The following is an 11,968-nucleotide window of genomic DNA, read 5'->3' on the forward strand; positions in this document are numbered from 1 at the left end:
ATTTCGGCCAAACTTAAATCAATTTGATACAAGTGTGACAATTAAAATAACTAAAATGAGATGGACGGCATACTACATACAGGGGCGGAGCTACAACAAAGGCTGTGGTGGGCTATAGCCCATGAGAAAAAAAAATATTCAAATTTTTTCTATAGTCCAATCTATATAATTCAGAATCAGCCCAGGTGAATTTTAGCCCAATTTTAAGTTCTTCTTGTGATATTCTGTTGGTGCTACTGCAACACACTAGTAAACTCTCTTCTATCTTATTTTCAGGTCTAGTTGTATGTCTCATAGCCCATATGAAAAAAAAAATCTGGCTCCGCCCTTGACTACATAAGAGCATGTGTATTAATGGCGATGAAACATGGATTCGACATCATCCGCCCAAACCTACGAGCCGTCTAGATATTCGAGTTGCATTTCATATCAGGCTGTCAGCACAAACTGCACCGCCATTAGTAAGTAAACTAATGAGGATTTCTCTGCCACAGGAATTTGGGGAAACTTGTTACTCTCTATGCCCGAAGAATAACGTGTAAAGGGGCTAGGTAAGTATTTTAAAATTATTTACTCATTTCTTAATCCTCCTATAAATGTTTATTTTAAAAATTACTGTAACTGAACAGCTTAGAAAAATGTCTGGGGACTCCTGGTTTTTCTTTGTTTTAAAATTTTTATGAGCCAAGAATTGTTTCAAATCAAGTCTTGTCTTTTGACATGGTGAGAATGTTTTCTTAGTTTAAGGGTTGTTTTCAAATTGACTCTACAGATCTGTCTTTTTTCTCAACACAAGTATACTGGCTACAGATGGCGGGGCAAAGAAATGATATCCGGGAGATGGAAGAAAGTTTTTCAAGATTCTCGATTGAGGATGAAGAACAGGGAGGTCTAACATATGAGGAAAACACACCAGTGATTAGCGAGATTGATACTAGGTGGTGTCTTGTAGGGAGATTTCTCACTGATTCTGCAATCGATTTCCAAGCCATGCAACATAAGATGGCTTCATTATGGCATCCAGGGAAAGGAATGTACGTCAAACAACTAGAGGCTAATCGTTTTTTATTTCAATTTTACCATGAAATTGATATTAAACGAGTCTGCGATGGGAGTCCATGGACCTTTGGGCGGTTCCATCTTGTATTTGAAAGATTGCACGAGGGTATGGATCCTAGAATAATGGTTATCAACAACCTGGAGATATGGGTTCAACTACATGGTCTAGGAACGGGGTTCATGTCACAACGAGTTGTTACAGACATTGGTAACTATATAGGCAAATTTGTGGAGGCTGATGCTAATAATTTCGTAGGTGTTTGGCGTGATCACTTCAGAGTCAGAGTTTCGCTGGCATTAAACGCTCCACTGAAAAGAAGAATGAAGCTGTGAAAGAATGCATCGGAATGGTGCCGGGTCACATTCAAATACGAAGCAGTCCCTACATTTTGTTTCATATGCGGTTTCATCGGCCATTATGATAAGTTTTGCGATAAATTGTTTGAATCGCAAGGAAATGTCATTGAAAAGCCTTATGGAACATGGATGCGGGCATATCCAAAACGCAAGACATATACTATGGGGAACAAATGGCTGAGGTCCGGTGGTGCATCTCCGGTGAGGGACGATGATGACAAACGGGAAGAGGATAAATTAAAATTCGTGAATGTAGCAACTGTGATCAGTGATGGCGAAATTTACGGAGCCGGTATAACTGGCAAATCGCGAGATAGTAGCACAATTAATATTCCCGACATTGCAGGCGCATCAAGAGGCCAACAGATTATCAATCAAAACAACTCATTGATATCTCCAAATAATATTATTATGTCCCATAATAATAAAGATATTAATGAGATTACTATTTCGGATCCCAAAAGAAGAAGGTTGGCCCAGGAAAATGAGAGTCCAGGTGAGAGCCCACAAGAAGAAGAAATGGTTCGATAGCACTTCAGATGAGCAACAGAACCAAAAAAACTTGAATATGGCGGGTACTGCATTGCAGTCCAGCCTTACATTATGAGTATAATCAGTTGGAACTGCCAAGGTATGGGTCCACCTTGGAAGTTACAGTTCCTTCAAGACGTGGTACGTCAACAATGGCCTATATTTGTATTTCTGTGTGAGACTTTGAGTAACAAAAATAAAATGGAGTGGGTTAGAACTCGCATTGGATTTCATGGTTTGATAGTAGTGGAAGCTCAAGGAAGAAGCGGAGGTTTGGCGCTGCTATGGAAAGACCAGGTTCAAGCTCAATTATTAAGCATGTCTAATAACCATATTGATGTGTCCATCTCAGCAGACAATATGACTCCTTGGCGCCTTACGGGATTTTATGGTGAGCCGGATAGAAGCAAAAGGAGAAATACTTGGGAACTTTTGAGGAACTTATCTCGAGACTCTAACTTACCTTGGTGCACCATTGGTGATATGAATAATATCTCCTCTCAGGCTGATAAAAGGGGAGGTTCCCCTTATCCTCAATGGCTTTTAGATGGTTTTAATGACACTCTAGAGGAAACTGGGTTGTCAGACTTGGAGCTTTACGGACATCCATTCACTTGGGAGCGAGGTAGAAATACAGAAGCTTGGTTAGAGATACGTCTCGACAGAGCCTTAGTAACAGATAGCTGGATCAATTTATTTCAGCAAGCCAAATTATATAATTTGGAAGGCTCGTCCTCTGATCATAGTGTCATTTTCCTGGATGTTTCGTGTAGAAGTGCAAGCAGAAAGAAGAAAGTTTTTCGCTTCGAAAATGCATGGCTGACAGAACCAATGTGCAGTACGATTATCCGCGACAACTGGGAGGGTAATGAGCAGTGTGACATTCAACAGAAGATCCAGTTATGTGCTGAAAATCTGAGCATTTGGGGTCAGGAAATTACCGGTTGTTTTAATAAAAGAACTAGAGAATGCCATCAAAAGTTGAAGAGCCTTAGACGTAAATGAGATGCGCAGTCTGTGAAAGAGTATACAGATACAAAGCACCTTCTGTACTTAATTCTTGATCAAAAAGAAATCTTCTGGAGAGAACGTTCTAAACAACTATGGCTAGGTGCAGGGGACAAGAATACGAAATTTTTTCACGCAGCATGTAACAAACGTCAAAGAACAAACCGTATTGAGAAATTGAAAGATGAGACAGGTGCTTGGGTAGACTGGCAGAATGGCCTTCAGAACCTTATTCAAGGTTTTTACTCTAATTTATTTACTGCTACTCGAGTCGACTTTATGAAAGTGGTGGACTGTGTTTCTCAAAATATTTCTCAGGAGCAAAATTTGAGCCAGCTAGAAGAGATTACCCGGGAAGAAGTGAAGATAGCCTTATTTCAAATGCATCCGGATAAAGCCCCGGGGCCGGATGGGATGACCCCGGTGTTTTTCCAAAAGCATTGGCACATCGTGGGTGAGGATGTATATAAGCTGACAAAATTTTTTTTCAAGACAGGAGATGTTAAACAAGGCTTGAATGACACCAATATTATCTTGATCCCGAAAAAGAAAAGTCCGACGGGGGTTGGAGACTTAAGGTCGATTGCTTTATGTAATGTGCTCATGATAATAATTACTAAAGTAATGTCTAATAGAATGAAGGGGCTGCTGGATAGTGTGGTAGCTAACACTCAAAGTGCTTTTATTCCCGGGAGGCTAATTTCTGACAATATTATGATTTCATACGAAATCATGCACTACTTGAAAGGGAAAAAAGTCAGAAAAGATGATTATATGGCCTTGAAACTTGATATGAGCAAAGCTTACGACCGACTAGAGTGGGAATTTTTGAAAGCAATTCTTCTCAAAATGGGTTTTTCTCAATGGCGGGTGCACTTAGTTCTTCATTGTGTGACCACAGTTGGTTATAGTATTAATCACGGGGAGTATGTCATGGATTCTATTCAGCCTTCTCGAGGACTTCGACAGGGGGATCCTTTGTCCCCATATCTGTTTATCTTGTGCGCGGAAGGGCTTTCCTCTCTTTTAAGGAGATAAGAAGAAAAGAATTGGATTCACGGGGTCAAAATTTGCAGAAAAGCTCCTACTATAACCCACATGTTATTTGCAAACGACTCCTACCTATTTTGTAGAGCTGATCCAGAGGAGGCGGTGAGAGTGAATGATCTCTTAGCAACTTATGAACGAGCATCAGGGCAGCAAGTGAATAAAGAGAAGTCATCAGTCTTTTATAGTCCAAATGTTTTGCAGTATAACAGAACCCCGGTTTGTGATATTCTCAATGTGCCAGAGGCGACAGTGCATTCAACATATCTTGGATTGCCAAACATTATAGGCCGGAATAAATCAGCAATCTTGGGTTATTTAAAAGAGAAGGTGGACACGAGGATTCGCAGTTGGGATAACAACTATATTTCTCGAGCCGGCAAAGAAATCCTAGTGAAGCAGGTAGCTCAAACGATGCCTAATTATGCTATGAATGTATTCTTGCTTCCACTAGAAATCACGAGAAATATAGAAAAAGCTCTGTCAAAGTTTTGGTGGAAATCGTCCAATTCGAGTAGCTCAAAACTCAGCTGGATGAGTTGGGACAGATTATCAAAGCACAAGAACGTAGGAGGTATGGGATTCCGTAACTTTAGAGATTTTAATGTGGCCATGTTAGGAAAACAACTGTGGCATCTAGCTGCGAATTTCCAAAGCCTGGTATCGAGGGTATACAAAGCCAAATACTACTCGTCAACTGAGGTGATTAATGCGGAGTTAGGGCACAATCCGAGCTTTATTTGGAGAAGTCTACTAGAAGTACAACATCTATTAAGAGAGGGAGCCAGGTGACGAGTGGGTGATGGCACGAAAATCAGTATTCTGGGACAGCCTTGGCTGATGACAACTGAAAACCCGTGTATTACTTCAGACCCTGACCCTCTGCAAAACCATACGGTTGCCTCGCTCATGTGTATGGACAGAAAAGAATGGGACACAAAGGTGCTGGCTGATGTGCTTAATGAGAGGGATCGCTCATGTGTTCTAGCTATACCGTTATCTAACTCGAGGACGGAGGATCACTTATATTGGAGATTGGAAGATTCAGGTAACTATTCAGTTAAATCAGCGTATAGATTCTTGCAAGCTCAGAAGGTTTCTTGGAATGATGGGACGGCTGACAAGCTGTGGAAAACACTCTGGAGCATCAAAGCTCCTCCAAAAGCTCTTAACCTGGTCTGGAGAGCTTTGTCTGATTGTTTACCTACTCTGTCGCAGCTTCATTTAAAGCATGTTCAAGTCCAGATTACTTGCCCTACATGTCAACAAGAGGTCGAATCTATTATGCACAGCTTAGTCACTTGTCATCTTGCACGTCAATGTTGGACTAGTTTATTGCCAGAGATTCAATATGTGGGAAGCTCTTGCTTTAAATCATGGATGGCTTTTATTTTTAGTGCAGTTGACAACAGAAGATTGGCAGAAGTCATTACTCTTTACTGGACTTTATGGAGGGCCAGAAACGACTTAGTCTGGAACCACAAGACCACCAAGGCCAATAGAATTATTGCAGCAGCTCGGCAGTACCTTGCACAGTGGAAAGTAACCCAGAATCGTTCTTTTACTAATCCTTTCCAGCCTTGTGTCGAAGGAGATGGAGCTACAAAATGGGTTAAGCCCCAACCAAACATAGTCAAGGTATCGGTTGACGCAACAGTTTTTGAAGATCGTGGAGGAGTAGGTTTCGGATTAGTAGCCAGAGACTCAAATGGGACGTTGATCGAAGCTATAGCCAAAGTCCACCCAGCCCTTGTTTCTCCAGTGGTGGCTGAGGCAATGGCTTTCAAGGAGGCCCTGAGTTGGGCGGATGCTCAAGGATGGCATGATGCAGTCATGGAGTCTGACTGCTTATCCATGGTGCAGGCGATCAGAAGCCAGGTACCTATGAGATCTTACCTCGGCCAGATTATCGAGGATTGTCGTGAGATGTTGCGGAGGTTAAACAAAATTACTTTGTTCTTTGTCAAGCGATCTGCTAATATGGTTGCCCGCCAGGTGGCTAGGGAGTCGTATTATTTGTCAAGTCGTAGTTTGAATAGGGAGTCTGTTCCCGATTCTATTAAAAACGTTATTGCTTTGGATTTGGTTGCTTAATAAAACTCCAGCTTTCTGTCAAAAAAAAATTACTATAACTAGAAAATTCTAATATTGATAGATAAAATTATAATAATTTTATTCTTTCCGTCTTAAAATCAAGTATTTTTTATTTTTACACGTACTTTAATATGTAAAAAAATTATACAACCGTATATCTTTTTTTTAAATTACTTTTCTTGAATAAGAATTTAATATGTATATTTTTATTTTTAAAAAAATTAATTAAAATTTATGAAACTATCATTTTTATTCTCCTTAAAATATTAGTAAAAAATCAAAAACACTTATATTTTTATAGGGATGAAGTAGTATTTATTGCATTCACCTATTTGAATACATTAAATTCATAATTATTAGTGGCATAAAGTTAACTATGGAAATGATACAAAAATTAGTATGTGTTTTAAACTAAATCTTGGAAATATAAATTCAATAATAATTTCTCTATTTTTTATATGTCGTTTAACTTTATTGCACACAATTCTAAGTCTAGATAAAATAATATTTTTATTTTTATTGTAAATTAAAGTTTTAGTTATTTATTTTTATTCATAAAAATAAAAAATTGAAATTTATTATTTTAACTATGCGGTCAAAAAATAAAAATAAAAAATTGAAATTTATTATTTTAACTATGCAGTCAAAGCACTTAGCACAAAAGTCAAATATCATATAAAAAATAGAGAGGGGTGTAATTTAAATAGTAACATTAAAATGATAAGTGGACAACTATTTTGAAACAATATTTTGTCATCAAAATGGATATTATTTTGAAAGGGGGAGTAGTTCTATAAATTATTTTATTTACATTTTTATACTAAATAATAAATTAAGGTTTAAAATTTAATGCAAAAAAGAAAAATTAAATAAATAAATTATGAAAGTATTATATATATTGTCGAAATTGAATGTGATAGACGGATTGAATACTACTGTGTACTGCCGTACACCTACTGGTCTTACCGGTAAAGATGTTCAAAAAATCCGAAACTCAAAATCCGACCTATCCGTCAGTGGGTATTTTGGGCATTCGAAGCTGAAAAGTGGTGTATTTTGGGTATTATTTCTATAAATTACGGGGTTAATATTAATTATACAAAATTTTTTAATTTTAAATCATAAGTTACAAGACACCCTTAACAGTATGACTCCCTCGGGCCTGGACGACATTCTTTTTTCCGAATTTGTTTTTCCCGTGGTAAATATATAGTGCTTAATGCTTTTAAGTTCTTATTTAAATTTATTAACTTTGTTTCAAAATTATTTTACTTGAAAATTGGTTAACAATCCATAAAAAGAGAATAAGAGCATATATTTATAAAATATATATGGGTATAATTGAAAATATATTATTAAATTAATAATATTTTCTTAATAAACGTAAAAATTTAAAAAAGACTAGTATCGGGGGAGGATGACGAAGTATTTAAATACAATATTTTATCAAGTATATATAAAAGAAAAAACATTTACTCCGGTTTTGGGAAGAATCAACAGCAATTTTCCTATATCATTTTAGGGTCACAATCTCACAGAATAAATTCATGTAACAAGCAACTTCAAATGGGGATTTAAAAATTTAAATTTGACCCGATTTTGATTCAAATAATTTTAATATTTACCTAAATTTTGGTTTAAAATTTGAAAGTATAAGGAGTGTATGTACAAATTTGGATGCATACATTCATAGGTCCAAAGGGGCCCCACTTTGGATCAATTTCAAAATTTAAAATGCAATTATTTAGTTTATTAAAATTTTGATTATTAAAGATGCTTATAAATGTAATTAATTAAAATTGGAATTTAGTTTAATTAATTTTAAATTTTATATTAAAAAAATACTAAAACATAATTATATATAATATTTTAATTTGTTTTGATAATATATAATAATTCAAAAATTATGAGTTAAATAAAAACATGATTTCAGTTTGTGCCCCACGCCTCGATTTAAAAGACGTTGAAGAATCGAAGGAGATAAAGCCAATCTCCTAGTAAATTTTTGGATCTCAATCTTCCATGTTACATAGATTGAGTTACCAAAATTATATGTTCTTTCACTTGAAAATATCCAAGTTTTGTGCTTTAAAATACTACCTCATTTCCTAAAAGATAGGTTTAAATGAACCCCTAGTTTAAATCTAGTAGTGGATTCAAGAATTGAATTATGTCCACTCTTATCTTGTAACAATAATCAAATTGCAAAACATGAAATCAAAACCCAAATCATCGAGTTTGTAATGTAAAATACTAAAAACTTTATAACTGTTAGTATGTTTTATGGACAATTAAGTTATGTGAAGCAAGTAACCCATCCATTTTAACTTTAATTTGGTAAAGCACCGAGTTGGTGGAAGCACATCTTGTCTTTGTTTACTCCTGTTTTCATCATTGTTTATGTTGAGGTTTAGCTTGATTAGCATATAAAGAAGCACAATGAGGGACGTGGATTTAAACTTGGACTATTTATGAGCCCACATTAGAAGGTAGGTTTACATATCATTCAACTTGGCCCCTTTTTTATTTTTGAATGGTACATGTACTTTGATTTATATACTTTAGTTCATTTTATGCTTTGATGATTCCAAGTTGTAATAATACTCTGGTTTTAAACTCGAGGAATAACTCTAAGACCTCTTTATAGAATCCAAAAGTGGGAAACCACTTTATGAAACATACACGGGACATAAACTTTCTTATATATCACTTGAAAGCCTATGATATTTTGATTTTCAAAGTAAATTCATGTTGTTCAAGTGTAAGATCATTCAACTTACAATTTGTAAACGTAGATCTGCAATTCAAAAGCAAAAATTCATTTTTCAAAGACTGTTAGTTAAAATAAATATAAACCAATCACACACATACCGGTATATCCTCATATCAATATATGTGTAACTTGTGTTGCAACTCTTAAGTTACATATTTGTGAATAATGACAACGGGTAATGATACCGAATGACGTTTACAAACGAGTTTTGGGTGCTGAGTTTATTTCTAAGAAAATAAGGGCGGGTTATTTATCTTGATATGAGTATGTTAGAGAAATGCGCTTTTTAGCCTCGATTCAAAAAATTGAAATCATTTTGATTGGGGAAGAGAAAGAGAAAAAGAGGTAAATCGTGTAAGATGTGACAAGACTGACTTCGGACATAACAATTTTAAATCTCACATATAATGTGATATTATACATAACTAATTAGACAAGTCATATTTGTGTCGACTAGGTCTCCGTCAAAAGTTTTATGTATTTATTATTTATTTGTGCGCAGTTTAGAAGTTACACGAGTAAATTAATATCATCACATATAAGTCCCATAACCCATGACACACTAATGATGTTTTGATAATAATTAGATTACATTATTTGTGGACGTTTGATACTTATTATTCTGTCTTGTATTAAGTCCGGAATTCTTACGAAAACAATTTCATTATTCTTTCACACTATTAACAGGGTCCAGGTCTAGGAATATTTTACTCTTTTCAAACCCCCTCAGAATGAGTTAGTTTCGGTCTGGTTTTGTTTAATTAGCAGTAATTAATAAATACTAGGGACTTTTTGCTCGCGCTACGCGCGCTGCAAATTTCTTCAATTTTGAATTTTTTTCACGAAATTTGTAATTTTTATAACATAAACGGTTATGTTCTACTTTAATTTAATTTATTTATTACAGTTATTTAGGTTCCGTTTATTTTGAAATATAAAATTGATATTATAGTTTAACGTTAAATCTCAGTATTTTAATTTAGTTTTTTTCTCTCATATTTTAACCAATTAAAAGTCTTTTAACTCATATTTTAACATTTCTCTTTTACGTTTTTAGTAGTCAATATTTTAATAATTTGTACAACAAAACTGAGTAAATATTTTTTTTATGTTAGTTCACACACACTGTAGAGGGGGTGAATACAGTGTAAAATACAATCAAATCGAACTTTAATATCTTAAGTAACAGAAAACAAACTTTATTGAAACAATAAACTATGTTACAGTATGGAACTGTTACCTCTCAGTGATGAACAAATATCACGAGAGCTGCTAGGGTTACAATGAATAATCTTCTCGAATATGATAACACTTATAGTGTAAACCCTATGTCTATGTTTATATACTACAGAGTTACAAGATAATCGCTAATTGATATGGAATATAATTCTGCTTCCTAAAATATATCAATCAGATATCTTTTCTTCCAAGTATTTTATTCTTCATAGAATTCCTTCTTCATGCATATCTCTTCTTATGTTTATCTCGACCTTCTTTCCTTTAATCAGCTAATGTCCTTATCTGAACGTCCTTCAGCACTTAAGTTCTGATATCCATCTTATGATGATTATCTCCTGATAATATAAGTACTGATATCCTTAAGTCCTGACTTCCAGTATAAGTATTGATTCCCAGTTAAGTACTGATTTGTCCTGTTAAGTAAGATCTGAAAACTAAACATAAATCATATTAGTCATGACATTATCAAATATATCTAACAATCTCCCCCAACTTGTAAATTATCATAATATACAAGTTAACAGATATTTGATGATGTCAAAAATATTAAGTACAAATGCATCAGAATTAGACTAGATAACTACAACTTACCGTCCTTAAAACTTTACCAATATTTAACTTCTGATAACAGCTTCAGTCTGTATAAATATCATAATTTAATCAGTTGTAGATCTTGACTTGGCTTCATCTTCTGATTTCTCTGATGTCAGGAGTTGTTCTGAGATAGTTCTTCAACAAACATCTCTCAGCAAATCTAAGTTCATCAATCATCCTCCTTTTAGCATCTTTAAGCTATGCATTATCTTCACCAATTTGAAAGATTGCAGCCCTGAGATCATTAATCTTTGCTTTTCTTATATCCTGATCCAGTCTGATCAAATAAGCTTTATCAGACTCAAGATTGAATTCCACAGCCCTGTACCCTAGAAAGGTAGTTATAATTTTAGTAGTGTTGGGCTTCATTTCAACTATATCACCCTTGTGATCTCTGTACTTTGGAACATATGTGCTGTCAGACTTAACAGAATAAAGTCTTTTCTGTCTCTGAATCTGATCCTTCAAATAGTTTGCAGCAGTTCCTCTCAATCTGTCATCCACTTGAAGTAAGAATAGTACATGCTCCAATTCTTCAAAATACTTCAATGGAATGACATTTTGCCTTATATGATAAACCCTACCATCTGTCATGAAGAACAACAAGATATATTCTTTCAAGTAGGTATGGTAAACTATTTGTACAGATTCCAGTTGATTCAATCTCTCAGGAGTTGCTCCAATACCTGGTTCACTCAAGGAAGTTGGATCATTGGTAGTGTTCTGTATTCTTCTTTCATCAGCACTTCCCAATCCAGTTTTATCTCTTGCTTCCTTTCCAGTAACTACTCTTGCTTCAAAACCACTTGCGGCAGTCTTCAAAGGTTGAGTCTGTTTTGCATTAGTGAAACCTGGTAGGAGTGTCTTTGGTCTATCTTCTGATATCAAGTTAACTTGAGCTATGTCAGAGGTTACTTACTTCTTCGAAATATCAGAACTTACTGTCTCTTGACTCTGAACAACTTGAGCCATGTCGGAGGTTGTCTTAAAAACTTTTCTTGAAGTCAGAGCAAGATCATCCTTTTCATCAGTGATTTCTTCATTCTCAGGAGGCACATAAACCTTGATAGGTTCACCAACCTTTTCTTTACCCTTGGATCTTGGATCTATCTGCGGTTGTGATTTAGCCAATGTTGCTTCAGCATTTATCCTTTCTTTTATCACAATGCCTTTGAGTTTTGGAAGTGTCTTTTTACCAGAAGCTTCAGATTTAGATGTGACTTTCTCTGATTTAAGTCTGGCTTCTTCTTCCATTAAACTCTCCAA

General features: G+C 35.2%; 1 protein-coding gene across 1 annotated transcript; it reads left to right on the forward strand.

Annotated features, from left to right (window-relative positions):
* Nucleotides 1-810: 810 nt before the first annotated feature.
* LOC141719538 (uncharacterized) lies at nt 811-1,392 on the forward strand. Its single transcript, XM_074521916.1, has one exon. The coding sequence runs from the start codon at nt 811-813 to the stop codon at nt 1,390-1,392; it is 582 nt and encodes a 193-aa protein (XP_074378017.1).
* The last annotated feature ends 10,576 nt before the right edge of the window (nt 1,393-11,968 follow it).

Source organism: Apium graveolens, chromosome 4 (assembly GCF_009905375.1).
Source record: "Apium graveolens cultivar Ventura chromosome 4, ASM990537v1, whole genome shotgun sequence".
NCBI lineage: Eukaryota > Viridiplantae > Streptophyta > Magnoliopsida > Apiales > Apiaceae > Apium > Apium graveolens.

What these genes read in the sequence shown, in the direction of transcription:
- LOC141719538 (XM_074521916.1), top strand. Translation starts at nt 811, where the DNA reads ATGGCGGGGCAAAGAAATGATATCCGGGAGATGGAAGAAAGTTTTTCA.